At 36.0% G+C, this 16,629-nt stretch overlaps 2 protein-coding genes across 5 annotated transcripts in view; one reads left to right on the top strand and one right to left on the bottom strand.

Moving 5' to 3' along the window:
* fto (FTO alpha-ketoglutarate dependent dioxygenase) overlaps positions 1–6,632 on the bottom strand; it is a 402,707-nt gene extending 396,075 nt beyond the window's left edge. Inside the window, exon 1 of the mRNA XM_039762921.1 lies at positions 6,462–6,632. Within this exon, the coding sequence (XP_039618855.1) occupies positions 6,462–6,509 (48 nt within the window). The 5' untranslated portion in view covers positions 6,510–6,632. The remainder of the gene's footprint in view (positions 1–6,461) is intronic.
* Positions 6,633–6,741: 109 nt separating this feature from the next.
* rpgrip1l (RPGRIP1 like) overlaps positions 6,742–16,629 on the top strand; it is a 191,837-nt gene continuing 181,949 nt past the window's right edge. For 2 of the 4 annotated variants that reach the window (XM_039762916.1, XM_039762919.1), the window contains exons 1-2: positions 6,742–6,861; positions 12,938–13,030. In XM_039762916.1, coding sequence (XP_039618850.1) covers positions 12,946–13,030 — 85 coding nt within the window. In that variant the 5' untranslated portion in view covers positions 6,742–6,861; positions 12,938–12,945. Of the gene's footprint in view, positions 6,862–9,401; positions 9,547–12,937; positions 13,031–16,629 lie in introns of all 4 variants that reach the window. The other 2 variants (XM_039762918.1, XM_039762917.1) reach the window with 2 other exon arrangements.

The following is a 16,629-nucleotide window of genomic DNA, read 5'->3' as shown; positions in this document are numbered from 1 at the left end:
TAACTATAAGAATATTCACCAAGCAGCTATGAAAATATCTGCTTTGTTTGGGTCTACATAACTCTGCGAGTCTGACATGAATGTCATGAAATCAAACGTCAGAACAAGACTGACAGTTGAACATTTAAATGATTCCATAAGAGTGAACCTAAGTGGGTACACTCCACCATACACCTTTCTTGTTGACTCCACGCAGTGCCAGTCCTCTCACTAACTAAAAAACACATCACACATGTAACTGGACCTGTGAATACTCTTGTGAAGTGAAACAGTGACCTGTAACAAAATGACAAATGAATAAGTAATATCTGTGTATTTGTAATTGCACTGTTTTGTTTTGACAGCATTCATGTTTTAATTGCATAGTGTGAGATACACTAGAAAATGCATACAGACATACAAAATGAACTTGCAGGTGAAATAAATATTTTTTGTGATGTTTTAATGCAAAATGTGAGTAGTGGACACCAACGTTTTGTAAATGTTCAGGCAAAACAAGCTTATTCAGTTTGTTTGGGTCGAAATAAGCTATGAGAATAAACGTTAGAAAACATGAGTAGCTCTCTGCCATTTTCATTTTGTAAAAGTATCCCTCAGAGGAAAAAAGGTTGTAGACCCCGATCTAAACTGTGTAAGTGGTTTTGTTGTCATACCATCCATACACAGTATTGCAGCATACAGTGGCATGAAATAATGTCCCCAAGAACCACAATGCAACATATACATAAACACAGGCCAAGTGCAAGATACGTAATAAACTAATAAAAAAATAGGTAAGTGAATCAATAGTAATAATTTGAAAGAGATAATAAATTAATAAATAAATAAACAACAACTACTAATGATAAAAAAAACAACAGTAGTAAAAAGTGTAACAAAAATACTACATATAAACAAGCTACTAGGAGCAAATCAAAGGGCAGAGGAACAGAGTTCAGAGTCCAGATAGCTAAAGGGCAGAAGCTGTTGTAGAACCTGGCATAACTGGTCCAGTTGCTGCAATACCTTCAGTCAGATGGAATTAGGACAAATAGATCATAAGAGGCCTGGAAGCAGCCCTTCACAATGCTATAGGCTTTGTGGATGCAGTCCTTCTTGTCTTTAATCAAGGAGAGAGAGGTACCAATGATCTTTCCTGCTGTCACTATCTGTTGTAGGACATCATATTCAGAGACAATGCCATTCCCAAACCAAACAGTGGTGCAGCTGGTCAGAACACTATCGATGGTGCTCCATACTGTGAGAATTGGGGGAGGTAGGCTTGCCTTTTTCAGCTGCCAAGGAACAGGAGTCACTGCTGCACCTTCTGGACTATGGAGGTGGCGTTATTGACTAAGTAAGGTCAGCTGTCAGGTGCACGGCAAGTAATACGGTGCTCTTGAGCAATTCCACTGCATTGCTTTTGATGTGCAGTGGGGGTGTGGAAAGCATAGCCTTCCTGAAGTTACCAATCATCTTGTACATATTAAGAGACGGATATTTGCACTTACACCAGTCTGCCAATCATCACATCTCAATTCTCTAAACAAATTCGTCCACACTGCTAATGAGACCCACCACAACTGTGTCATTTGCACACTTTATGATGATGCTACAGCTATAAGCAGATGTACAATAATGAGTCAGCAGAGTAAACAGATTTTGATGGATTACACAGCCCTGGGGGCACCAGTGCTCAGCATGATGGTATTAGAGATGGCAGACTATCCATTGCTGTGTTAGGAAGTCCATAATCCATTAGCATAGGAAAGTGTTATTTCCTATGAGCTACTGAGGGATGATGGTACTGAAGGCTGAACTAAAGTCAATGAAAAACATTTTACCATAATTGTCTCTTTTCTCCAGATGAGACAAGGACAGATGAAAAGTAGATGATACTGCATCTTCAGTGGAACTGTTTGGCCGATAGGCAAACTGGACAGGGTCATGTGATTTGGGAAGTCCTGCTTTCAAGTGGCCCAAGATTCGCCTCTCAAAGCACTTCATGGTAACAAGTGTGTGTGCTATAAGTTGATAGTCAAGGACGCAGCAGACATAGAAATTCTTTGGCACAGGTATGATGGTGGTGGTTTTGATGATGGGGATGACTGACTGAAATGTTGAAGATATAGATAAAGATACCCATCAGCTGGTTTGCCCATTACCTGAGCACTTGGCCAGGTATGTTGTCTGGTCCAGGAGCTTTGCGTGGGTTTACATTCAACAAAGTTCTTTTCATGTCAGCAGTGGACAAACACAGTACCTGTTGTTCCTGAGGAGGGATAGACCTCCTTGCAGGTATATCATTTAGAGCATCAAACTATGCAGAGAAGTTATTTAGTTCAGGGAGGATAAATCAGTGTTTGCTTGAATTACCTGCCACATGTGTCTCTAGTGTCCTGAAAGTGACTGTACATTTTCTTGCCATACTATCTCTTAGCTGTTTTGATGCAAGGTTTGACCTCGCTTGTACTATAAATGCACCTTATCTGCAAGGTCCAGCTCACGGTGTCTCAGTGACATGGCCTAACCTACAAAATGAAGACAAACGATCACACCAAGAAAATATATGAACTCACTGAAAAGCACTTCATTTAAAAGCATACGACAGAGTGTGGAGATAACAAAATATTAAATATCCAGGTCATTGAATATTCCTTGAAGTCCAGTTAAATCAATCATTAACAAACAGAAAGAGTCTGGCACATCTGTAAATTTGCCAAAACAGGCAGTCCAAAAAAGTGATTGTGCAAGAAAAAGACCTATGACAACTCAGAAGGAGATACAATCTACAATGGCTATGATTAGAGAAATTGTGCATACATCTCTTCCTGGGAGTTTAACCAGTCACAGCTTTATGGAAGAGTGGCGAACAGAAAGCTAACGTTGGATAAAACATCTCGGCAGAAGGCACATGGGAGACTCTGAAGGCAACTGGAAGAAAGTTTTATGGGGTGATTTGACCAAAAATTAGATTTTTGGCCATCAGACTAAACACCATGTTTGAAGTCTGCACACTGTCAAAAAACATCCCTACCATGAAACATGTTGGTGGTAGCTTAATGCTTTGGGGATGCTTCTCTGCAGAAACCTCTGGAAGGCTTGTGAGGGTAGAGGGAAATGTAAATGTGTGAAAAATAGAGGGGAATCTTGGTATGTTTTTCAGCAAGATATGACCCCAAGCATAAAGCCAAAGCTTTATGGAATGGCTTAAAAACAACACTGGTAACATCCTGGGGTGGCTTAGTCAGAGTATACAACTCTGTCCAATTTAGTATTTGTGGCTGGGCTTAAAATTGCTCTTCATTTAAAATCCCCACACAACCTGACAGAGCCTGAGCAGTTTTGCAAAGAATGAGGAAAAACGACTTTGTCCAGATGTGGAAAACTGACAGAGAAAGACTGGTGCACACAGATTTAAGGCTATCAAAGGACTGAAGGGGGAAATATTCATGCAACCAAATACTTAATGTTTCATATTTGCAATTAATTTACACTACAGAAAACTATTTTCATTTTGACATTAAAGATTTTTTTTATCCTGATCAGTGTCAAAAGTCAAATTAAATCCATCATGATTCAAAAATGTTTAATAAAATGTAATTATTTCCAAAGAGCTGAATACTTTTTATAGGTAGTGTATATTTGTTAACACTGAGAAAATTGAGACCACTTTTTACTTTTTCCACAAAAACCATATTTACATTGCTAGCTTATTTAATGAATAAAGTACTGTATCAGCATTTCTTTTTATTTATTTGTTTTGATTCTTTTTTTACCTTGTTAAACACTGGGTCCTATCTGGGTATATTAGAAAAGGTAATAGTTCTGTAAAATAATATTCAGAAAGTTGTAAATAAAATGGTATATTCATTTGTGTGTCAGGAACCTGTTTATTTATCAAATTAATCAGCAAATATGCAACATTTCCTTGTAAACATATTCATTTTTTATTTGGACATAAAATATAAAAAAACTTGTTTTCCACTCAGAAGCAGCCCACAATATATACAGTATATATAACAGTTCATTAGTAATGCAAGGATTCTTCAAGTCTATTCCTTTCATATTTAAACATTTGCTCTTTACAAACTTTAATACAATTGTGAATTGCAACCACGGAGTCTGATGTAATAGTAAGCATATGGAAGATTTATAGTTATTAATCTTATGCCATTCCAAAGTAATTTTAAATGAAATGTTTCCAGATATATAATATTTTCTTGGCTTGCTTTTTTTTTTAAAGTTATCCTGCTGCATGTTAAATTTCAAGTAAAAGATGCATCAAATATCTGCGTCTATCTTGCTCTCTCAGAAAATACTCCACAAACTACTGCAACCTATAAAATATCTGAAAAAAATTTTCAATGCAAATTTTTCAGTAATGGAAAAAGTATGTCTCCCCACATGGAAACTGAAGTTTAGGGGTCAAACGTAATGTCACACAAATAATTGGCATATGAGGGTGCCCTGCTTGGCATAAGTTCAGTTTACACTTTTGAGGGTTCTTTCAGGGCATGAAGTTTGAACAGGCCTTGTTCAAGAACTTACTTGTGGACACGACTGACTGGAGTTGTGGCTAAAAAGTAGTGCCTAAGAGGACAACAATTCAATCAATTGTAGGTAGACAAGACAGTGAATGAAATCCAATATTGTGCAACAAGAAAAATGTTCTATAGGTCAGCTTAAATCTTAATATTTTGTGTCACGAATAATTATCACATAAATAACTGTATTTAGTGATTAATTAATAACACATAAAAACTTATGAAAGAACAATTTAAAAAAAGTTCTTGCCTTTTACACTTTTTAAACTGAACAAACTGAGTAAGAGTTTGTTGGTAAAAACGAAGACATTAAGCGATAATTTATACAATTATCATCACTAGCAGGTTAAAATCCATTCTCCAGTTTTTCAAAGGTTAGCCAGTTTCCTCAGCTCTTCATGGTCTATCCACTCTGTAAGACAAAGTCTATTCTTATATCATCCACCACCAACTCCAACAACCTTCTTTGGCCTCCCTGAAGGCATCAATCTTTTCAGCTCCATCTTGCGGCACCTAGTTTCCTTGATTATCTTTTGCCTTCCCAAACCATTATAGTCTGCTTTTCCTCAGCAAAACAGTAATTGCCTGCACACAAAATCCTTCTCTTAAACTCATCATTCATCTTCATCTCTATCACTGTGACATTCCATACACTCACCTGATAATTTGTATTTACATTCTTTTCAGAACTATTCCAAATTCATCAGCCATGCATTACTCCTATAAATCATAATACTCCCCCACATGCTCATAAAGCTCTCATTAAACTTTCCCTCCAATACCAGAAAGATTTCTTTGTAAGTAATAACGCTGGACAGCTCCCGGAATTTCTTACTTGCATCTCTTACTCTTGCTACCATTATTTTACCTGCACCTCTGTCTGTACACAATTTGTCACTCACCTAACAGAACTTCTCTAATTTGTCCCAAACAATATTTCAGCATTCTGCATTCCTTTCAGATACGTTCTACAAGCATATTTCACAGTTGTTGCTTGCAGATTACCTTTAACATCTTTACATTTTTGACATCCAAAAGCAGAAATTAACAGGTCACAAAATGTACGTGAATGTATGTAGACAATGCAATGACGAAAAAGGCCAGTAGCAATTCTTTAATAATATTAGACATGCTACTCAGCAATAGCAAGATTTTGAGAACTGATATTTTGGTCAGGTTTAATTAAGACATCGGAAAGCTGGTAATCTTTCCAGCTGTACTGAAAACACTCCTTAAAGCTTACTTTATAAGAATATACATAGGTACTTTATGGCCAGTTTAATCATCAACTGGATTCATGATTGGCATGTTTTCTAAATCACCTAATGCTAAATTCACTGTCAAACTGTTATAGGCACTGTTTGAGTTTATTGTTTTGGATAAAAGCCATCTGGTTCTATTCTAAAGTATTCAGAATGTTCTCCTGCAAAATAATTTTAAAATCAGAAATGTACAGAGATGTGTTCATCTTTCTGTTAGAAGCCAGTTTAGTTTTCCACAATAAACCTTTCATAGCATAATCTGCATCTATTTTTCAAACTCTCATTTGAATGGTTATAACTAAACAAATAAAATAATGTGAAAGATAAAAAAATCTACGCCATTTCTTAAGTCTTGCTTTCAAGAATCTTTTCCTGGTCGTGTGCGTTGCGCTCAGTCTGTTGATGTCTGTTGATTCTTTAAAGGCAGTGATCAACAACTGGTTCTGAACCTGTCGTCGCTGCTAATCTAGTTCTAAATATACTGTGCTTAACGTTAAAACTGGAACTTTTTTGCAAAAAAACATTAAACATATATGTGTATAAAAGATCCGCTGAATAAATGAATACATTCATAAACTGTTATATTTAATAAATATTAAAATACGATGTACATATGCTTTTTACTTTTGCTTTTGCACTTTCAACAAGTAAATAAAAATTCAAGTACGTATACCTTGATTTCTTTTGCTCTGTCTTGCTCAGCACGTTCGGATCTCTTCATGCTGCCGTCTTGTATTTCTTACTTCCTGTTGTTTAAATCCCCGCCTATTTTCACTACTTTATTGATCAAATATGATAATGGTATTTGTAGTCACATGTAAGCAAGTGGTGATTAACTCGAAGGGTCGAGGTGTAATTATAAACTTCAATTCCCCAAATGCATTGCAAAGAAGAGGGTGAAGAAAAGCAGCTTACAGAGACGGTGAACACTACAACTCCCGAGGTACATTTCGTTTACAACCGACTCACTCAGGCGCATTTTGAAACGGAAGCAGGAAAACGGAGATGGTTTTGTTGTGTTATAGCAACAGTCGCTATAGAGAAGGTTTTTTTTTTTATTTCCCAGGGCAGAGGTAAGTAATTGAAATGAAATAAAGATGAAGAAGCTATAGTATTGAATCGAAATACCCATTTTTAATTTAGAATTATTATGTAGTGGTTTTTACGTTTATGTAATTGACTGCAACCTAAAGGTAGAGCTTTTTATATAACACGTTTCATGTTTCTTCATACTGTTCCGCAAAAACCCCTATACTTAGATTATGTCCACTGCATGGGGTGTCTCAGCAATTTAAAATGTTACTTGCAGGCTCATACTGTATTAGTAAAGTTAAAGTACTTCATTAGAATGTTGCCCATTTTGTTTGTGCTCGGATATTGCTGAACCTGTGTAAAAAACTGAAAGTTTTAAAACCTGAGAAAACACACAGCAGCAACTACTCTACTGTATTATAAAAGGAGGGCTATATGATGCAGATTGCTGAAGTACAAGACTATCAGGATGTGTGATACTTCCTGTCTTGACATAACGGTAATAGACTAGATAGGATGGCACAGCGGACGTTTGGAGTACCCAGTTTGAACACTTGAAAGTTGTGCTTTATTTTTGAATGATATTGTCATCATCTGAATGATCTTTTGACAAAAGCATGTGTCATTTTGAAACAGACTGTTGTAACGGTTGGTATGAAAAACTTAAACTGATGTTCACGAGTCAGGGTGGAGACAGCTGTGAAACTGACCAGTGGATCAGTATAGTAACCACAGTGGTAGTAGTGGTAAGGCAGAAGCTAAGTCATTGGAGAAAGCTTTCTACTTCTAATTGTACCTTGTCAGTTATTTTCTCCAGTGCAAAAATGTATTGCCAAATGGGGATAAAAATTAAAACTCCTTATTTTAAATTTTTTTTGTCCTCTCAGAAAAGGGTAGCTTGCTATGTTGGGGGTATATACCTCAAATGAAAAAAATGTATGAACATCTTTTTCATCAATAAGGGAAGAGTGGATCACAAGTCAAAAGCCTGAATTGACACTTGGCTTTTTGAAGAACTTGTTTGAGTAAAAAGATTGTGAGACTCTCTTGACCTAGAAGTGATTCTGTAGGATGGCTGAAGCAATATATAGGAACAGAGTCTGCTTCTCAAATGTAGAGTGTGCCAGTGAGTGAGCCTTGTGCCCTGTGTTGGAGTCCACAATATGTTCTGAAAGTTCCTCTAATCTATAATTCTTTTTAATAATAATAATTGCAGGCTAAGGGTATTGCTCAAGGGCCCAACAGAGCAGAGTCCTTATTGGTATTTACAGGATTCATACCGGCAACCTTCCGATTGCCAGTGCAGATCCCAAACCTCAGAGCCACCACAATATCATCACCTAAATACAGTAACATTTTGTCAGCTGATCACCAGATACACTTTCTCAAAGATGGCAAAGTTTATCTGTGGAAATTCAGGGTTGGGAAAGTGTTGCAGTAAATGCAGGCTCAAGACTACAGAGTAAGAAGGCATTTACAAAATTTGGTGGAAAGGGGTGTTCGTTTATAATACTGTAGCTAACTTTTATGAAATAGGACATGGTTATACAGTATTTAATCATTGTATATCTTGAAATAGCATAAACATATATTGTTTCAGGAAATGGCATATTTTTTCTTCCAATAAAAACTGTTCAAAAATATCCAAATTACATTGGAAACTGCCTTCAAGGAAACATTGGAGGAGAGTGCAGCAGGGCTCAGGGACAAAGTGTGTCATTCGAATCATTGAATACTATTTCAGAATCAATAGTTCAGATTTTTGATAACATTTTTAGAAAGTTTTGTATCAGCCTTTTAAAGTTTAATATCACATTTAGTTAGACAGGTTAGTGTGTATACATAATTCTCATCCATGTTTCAAAGAATTATTTTTTTTTTGAAAAAGTGCTCTTTGTCAAGGTTTGGTATTTACTGCAGGCATTTCTTAAGAGCTGGCTACAAACAGAAAATAAAGTTAAGACTGACGAACTATATAGTGCTATTAATTAATAATTGTCAATACAATAGGAAAAGACTGTGTGGACTTGTACTTATCTACAACATTCCAAATTCACGTAATATTTTTCAGTGCCTTTTTAAAATGAAATTTTAAAGTTTTTTTTTTTAGTTTTTTTTTTTTTACAACCCTGTTACACATTTCATTAGTTTTATAGTTATAACAGTCAGTCAGTCAGTCATTTTTCTAACCAATTTAGTCCTGAACAGCCACTTGGCGTCTCTGCCGCTCGCGTATGTGGATTTCACTTTCACCAAACAACAAATCTTTTAATTCTGGCAGATACGCCTCTTCATTAGGAAGAAACACTACTTTTCTCTGATGGCAACACGAATTAGATGATCTACAAGTCTCAGACTTAAAGTTTCAATCCAAACAATGTATTCAAACTCTTTTCGCTGTTCACCAAGTAATAATTACTGTTTGTTTGCGCTAATGTGATCTTTACTATAATTTTTTTCAGACTTGCAAATTTTAGTACTTTCATTATTTCTCCCCTGCTCTGCATGTGTATCACACCAATGTTTTTTAATTCTTTACGACACTCTACTTTGTCATCTACTCTTTGTCTTTTATTTCCAGCCCCGGACGTGGTTAAATCTCTTGGCAAAAAGTCTCGCCTCGTGGGACGTGAAAGTATCTCACTGAAAAAGCCGCGTCTCGTCCCAGGTTAAAAAGTCTTATCCCATCCCAGGATTTTTTTTTATTATAATAGAGAGATATTTCTGTAAGTACAGTACAGTTAATTTGGAAATTATAAGATGATATATTCTCAGCAAAAGGAAATTCTATAATTTGATACCAAGTTTTCTAAAGGTGGATGATTAACTCTTATTTAACATTCACATGCCCATATGCCCTCTGATAACAATCTTGCTTTATATTCTGTTTAATTTTCTTAGTCATTTATCATGTTGTCAGACAGATTTGCTGTTAAAAATGCTAATAATAATTTGAAAACAGCTTAGAATTCTTCACGTTTGTAACATAGTAAAACTTGCCTAGCAAAAATTAAACTTTTTCTGAAAATACTTGTTAGTGTTACAATTTTTTTTTTTCATTGAAGACACAGGCAACCAGTTACCCTCTTTGTAGATCTTAGGTACACGTAATGTGCTAGATTTGAATTTGTCCATCCATCCGTCCGGCCATCCATCTATTTTCCAACCCACTATGTCCTAACTACAGGGTCACGGGGGTCTGCTGGAGCCAATGGATTTGAATTTGTGATCAAGATTATTTTGCGTAACAGAAATAAATTTAGTTATTAAAGTTATGCCAAAATCCCTAATCTTATGTGTAAACAAGAACATATTTTTAAATTTGAGCGGTTTTTGTTACCTCCTGCCTTAAAGGTATAGTAGTTGTATCTTTCACTTTTATATGTTTTTATTTCATTCATTAAATGAGCAATTATAAAATACAGCGTAATAGTACAGATCATGATGCTGACTAATGTTTCTAATACAATTTTAAACAAATGCCTGCCTTAACTTTTTTCTTCATGAATTTCTTAATGTATTAATTAGTAACTGATAAACATAGAAAAATTTACACTTTTAATTTGCTTTTATACAATTACACACTTTGAAACTTTTTTAGTGATCAGGTCCCAGATAAATTTTGATTTATTACAAGTAAACTTATAATATAAATATAATTATCTAGATGAAATACAAACTCCAACCGTATCTAATTGCATTCATTAATGCAGCAGGGAAGTGAAGGTTGTACTGGAACTTTAAACATCTGACATATTTTTACTGTTAATATAAGAAGCAGGAATATATTGATGCTAAATTTATTAACACCATTGTCCCATCCTTCATTTGCTAATTTTTAGCTTGTGACCTAGATCTCTAGATCTAAGCAGTAAATCTGCAGTAAAATGTGTAAAATTCAATCAATTGTTTAAATGTTTATACATGGGTAATTTCTAACAGTAGACAATCTAACCTCTTTGTATTCAAATCATGCCTATAAAGTGGTCCACTATTGACATGGATGATTGTCATACCTTTAACTGAAGCTGCACCTGGACTAATACTATAATTTTAAGCAATTTGTAGAATCGGGTGCTCCTAATGCAAACATGTATAGATTTGTGCTTAGTATTTTTTAAAAATGTTATCAAATTTCAAAGTATAGATTCAGAATATTATACTTTTAATTTATTTAGCATTTCCCAAGATGGCACTAAAACATTAAGCTCCTGTTTGAGTAGTAGATAAAATATAAAGAACTTAGGTGAGGTAAATGGAATAATTAGGTTGAATCTATTAACATGATTATAAGGTGGAAAACAGAAAATATATCTTACGATTTAAAATATGATACCACTGTTCTTTCATCTGTGTCTCTTTAACCAAAACTAATAAATAAATTGAATATTATTTTTTGTAAATCCAGAAAAATATGCATAGATTCACAGAGTATAATAAATGGTAGTGCACATGCTATACTGCCATCTACAGTACACAGTTTTCTGGTAGTCCTCCCAAAACACACTTTCTATATGATTTATAGATACTCGGTACTCCCTGCGTGGAGTTTGCATGTTCTCCCCGTGTCTGCTTGGGTTTCCTCCCACAGTCCAAAGACATGCAGGTTAGATGCATTGGCGATCCTAAATTGTCCCTATTGTGTGTACGTGTGTGTGCCCTGCGGTGGGCTGGCGCCCTGCCCGGGGTTTGTTCCTGCCTTGTGCCCTGTGTTGGCTGGGATTGGCTCCAGCAGACCCCTGTGACCCTGTAGTTAGGATATAGCGGGTTGGAAAATGACTGACTGACAGATGTTAAGCAGGTGCTTCGGACTTTAATCCAGCTATCAGTTACTTCACAAAGCCGAACAAAGTATCTGTGTGTTATTGCTGTAAATCACAGAACCTAAAGTTATTTTTTGTCAGGTATAGTATAGAATATGTTTCATACTACTAACAAAAGCTGTTACATAAGGTCAAGCAAAAGACAATGGATCTCCATTAGCCAAACAAATGAGAAGTTTATTACCAGTTGTATTACATCTGAGTCTTTCTTTAGTACATCAAAAGGCACCCAGGAGATTTCTAACTTATTTTTCTGAACATGTTTGATTGTAATTTTTTTTAATATATGTTACATTTAATAATGATATTTATGTTACTTATTTTGTCTTTCCTATTAAACTTAGTATGAAAGGATACTTGAAATTAATGCCAGTTAACTGTCTTACACTGACAGCACCCAGCATTTGTGTTATTTTTTTGTGTCATGCATTCTCAACAATTCTGAAGCACCAAATTTGTGCGTTTTTGAATAACAGCATTGCATTTTTTCCTGTCACATTCCACATTTTAAATCAAACTGTTTATCCACCCTTAGTTAACATTAAACTAGATAGGTAGGCTCCAAAACTGATGGATAAATAGATTACTCACTTAAGTTATTTTTATAGATATTTAAATGCTGATATTGGGCTCTTAACCTTAGACTGTGTTTCTGAAGTGTGTTAAGGTGAATATTTAGTTGCATTCAAGGATGAAATTAAAAAGTGTGGCTTTTTACATGTTCTTTCATTATAAAGGCTGCATATTGCTTTAGTACCCTAAGTGGCGCAAAGGGCTGATAAAATTAAATAGGATATACATAAACAGTTTAGTTTTTTATTAGTCGAAGATGATGCATAACTTTCTGAAATCAAGAAATGGAGCATTTTGTAAATCTTGGAGAGAAAATGGTAGACATGAAATAGTGTAAAGCTCCATTGGACGTCCGTTGTACTTGTGTACTTCAGTGTTTTTCACTACTGTACCTGTATATTTATCATGAGCCTAGAAAACATATTTTTTATTGACCCCTTGTTTATTAATTTGTTTGTTTTTTTTTAAGCTTTGGGATAAATTAAATCATCCCTATATTATTGTTGCTTTCTTGTCATTTAAGTTCTTCATTAAATTTATGCATTATGCAGTAAGTTTGTAAATTTTTCATGTTTAAAAAGGCCCAGGTTCTCTTTAAGAATTATTAATTTTTCATAAACAGAATAAAAATGTATTTTGCACTCTGCCATTGTTCAGCAAAAGCATGTCTTTACCAATGTTAGTAAAAACTAACTTTTTATGCTTTTTTTACTCTTAACAGATTAAGCCATGTCAGCTGTAGCTGATGAAACAGCAGGAGATCTGCCTGTGAAAGACATGAGCCTAAACCTGGCTGGAATTGCTGGGCTGCAAGGTTTGAAACACCTGCTATTTATTACCTACCCAGACTTTGATCAGTGTCTTCATTAGTTTTTCTTTGTAAACTTGCTCTTTTACAGTTCGGTTGACCTCAGTGGTCAGTGTTTGATGATTAAAGACACTCTTGCTTTTCACCTGTCTTGTAAAATGAACAAATTTGTCTTATTTTCAAAGATTTCTATGTCTTCAACATCCTGTTGCCACAAACAGAAAGGTGCCTTTGATTTCTATTTTTATCTTACATTTCCTTTCCTCTTTTTTTTCATTTAACAAATCTTTTCTGTACGAAAAATACACTCAAATGTTTTTTAAAAGTAAATCCATATGTATCTTTTCTGTGGCAATAAGATTTGCACATTTTGGCATGAAAAGGAAAACAAAAAAGGAAAAAAAAAATAATATATATATATATATATACACTCACCTAAAGGATTATTAGGAACGCCATACTAATACGGTGTTTGACCCTGTTTCTCCTTCAGAACTGCCTTAATTCTACGTGGCATTGATTCAACAAGGCGCTGAAAGCATTCTTTAGAAATGTTGGCCCATATTGATAGGATAGCATCTTGCAGTTGATGGAGATTTGTGGGATGCACATCCAGGGCACAGCTCCGTTCCACCACATCCCAAAGATGCTCTATTAGGTTGAGATCTGGTGACTGTGGGGGCCATTTTAGTACAGTGAACTCATTGTCATGTTCAAGAAACCAATTTGAAATGATTCGAGCTTTGTGACATGGTGCATTATCCTGCTGGAAGTAGCCATCAGAGGATGGGTACATGGTGGTCATGAAGGGATCGACATGGTCAGAAACAATGCTCAGGTAGCCCGTGGCATTTAAACGATGCCCATTTGGCACTAAGGGGCCTAAAGTGTGCCAGGAAAACATCCCCCACACCATTACACCACCACCACCAGCCTGCACAGTGGTAACAAGGCATGATGGATCCATGTTCTCATTCTGTTTACACCAAATTCTGACTCCACCATTTGAATGTCTCAACAGAAATCGAGACTCATCAGACCAGGCAACATTTTTCCAGTCTTCAACTGTCCAATTTTGGTGAGCTCGTGCAAATTGTAGCCTCTTTTTCCTATTTGTAGTGGAGATGAGTGGTACCGGTGGGGTCTTCTGCTGTTGTAGCCCATCCGCCTCAAGGTTGTGCGTGTTGTGGCTTCACAAATGCTTTGCTGCATACCTCGGTTGTAACGAGTGGTTATTTCAGTTGCTCTTCTATCAGCTTGAATTAGTCGGCCCATTCTCCTCTGACCTCTAGCATCAACAAGGCATTTTCGCCCACAGGACTGCCGCATACTGGATGTTTTTCCCTTTTCACACCATTCTTTGTAAACCCTAGAAATGGTTGTGCGTGAAAATCCCAGTAACTGAGCAGATTGTGAAATACTCAGACCGCCCGTCTGGCACCAACAACCATGCCACGCTCCAAATTGCTTAAATCACCTTTCTTTGCCATTCTGACATTCAGTTTGGAGTTCAGGAGATTGTCTTGACCAGGACCACACCCTAAATGCATTGAAGCAACTGCCATGTGATTGGTGGATTAGATAATTGCATTCATGAGAAATTGAACAGGTGTTCCTAATAATCCTTTAGGTGAGTGTATATATATATATATATATATATATATATATATATATATATATATATATATATATATATATATATATATATATATATATATATATATATATATATATATATATATATATAGATATAATATAGATATAATATAGATATAATATAGATACACACATTGAATTGAGTAACTTGATTTTTATAATTAGTTGTAATATGAGTGGATTTCCTTAGTACTTTATTAACTAAGATCAGCCACAACATTACAGTGAACCTGACTAATATTGTGTAGGTCCTCCTCGTGCTGCCAAAACAGCTCTGACCCTTCAAGGCATGTACTCCAAAAGACCTCTGAAGGTGCTCTGTGATATCCAGCATGAATACATTAGCAGTAAATCCTTCAAATCCTGTAAGTTGAGAGGTGTAGCTTCCATGAATCGGACTGGATTCTCCATCCCATCCCACAGGTGCTCAGTTGGTTTGAGATTTGGTAAATCTCTGAGGTCAGATCAATACCTTGAATGTTTTGTTATGTTCCTCATACCATTCCTGAACAATTTTTGCAGCGTGACAGGGCACATTATCTTGCTACAGAGACCACTGGGAATACAGTTCCTATGAAGCAGTTTATGTGGTTTCTAACAATTTTAAGGTCATGTCAAAGTAACATCCACATGAATGGCAGGACCTAAGGTTTCCCACCAGAGCACTGCCTCAGCCGGCTTGCCTTCTTGCCATAGTGCATCCTGCTGTCATCTCTTCTCCAGGTGCACATGTACCCAGCCGTATACATGATATAAAAAATGTGATTCATCAGACCAGACCACTTTCTCCCATTGTTCCATGGTATAGTCCTAAGACTCGCATGACTACTGTAGTTGCAACATTGGAAAGAGGTCAACATGGGCACTCTGACAGGTCTAAAGCTATGCAGGCCCATATGCAGCAAGCTGCAATGCATTGTGTGTTCTGACAGCTTTTTCTCATGGCCAGCATTGCTTTTCAGAAGTTTGTGATACACTAGATCTTTTGTCAGATTGAACTAGATGGGCTAGTCTTCACTCCCCTCACACATAGATGATCCTTGGGCTCCCCTGATCGTGTCGCTGGTTCACCGGTTGCCCTACTAAAAACTACATAGGGGCAACAATCCACAGGACCTTCTTTTTTTGAGATGCTTTGTACCAGTCTTCTAAGTAATACAATTTGGCCCTTGCCAAAGTTACATGGATCATTATGCTTGCCCATTTATCCCGCTTCTAACACATCCCCTTCAAGAGCCTGTTTACTTGCCATTTAATATATTCCACCTCTTGACAGGTGCCATTATAACGCTGTAACTTGGCAGTAGTTTGAATAATGTGTATACTATAGCTGTGTTTAATTATTTTTTTTAAACCTGGCTTTATATTTCTTGTGGACTTTTCAAAAATAAGGCTTATAAAGTGCACTGGCCCTACTGAATAATTTTTGAGTCTGTTTAATGTTTTAGTGTGGTGGTTGGGAGATCACAAATTTGTGGTAATCCATAATGGGGAATACCTGACCAACAACATCTTTCTGTCTTTGGTTTTCTGTTTCTTCTCCCCTGGGTGTAACAAATGTATTCAGCAGGAAACCCAGAAATCAATCTTGCAGATTCTTTAAATATGTTGGGTAGCTATGGGTAAAGTGTTGGATTTGCCTACCAAGAAGTAGTACTGTTAGAGTTATAGCATATTTCATGTCATTTGTCGCCCTTGCAATTGATTATCTGACATTAAGAAAACAAATAATAAGAGATACTCAATGCTCTGTCTATCTTGCCATTTGTGAAACTTATGAAATCTATTGACTAGGTAGTATCAGATCCATGTCAAGTACACTGTACGTGGCTCTAGTCTAGCACTGGGTAAACTGAATAAACACACCAGCACTCATTCATACAATGTCGAGTCACCAATTAACCCAAAATATATGCAATAGAAAATACAGACTCAGAGAAATAACGTCA

Source organism: Polypterus senegalus, chromosome 9, assembly GCF_016835505.1.
Source record: "Polypterus senegalus isolate Bchr_013 chromosome 9, ASM1683550v1, whole genome shotgun sequence".
NCBI lineage: Eukaryota > Metazoa > Chordata > Cladistia > Polypteriformes > Polypteridae > Polypterus > Polypterus senegalus.
The sequence above is the reverse complement of the archived record's forward strand: the minus strand, read 5'-3'. Positions and strand labels throughout refer to the sequence as shown.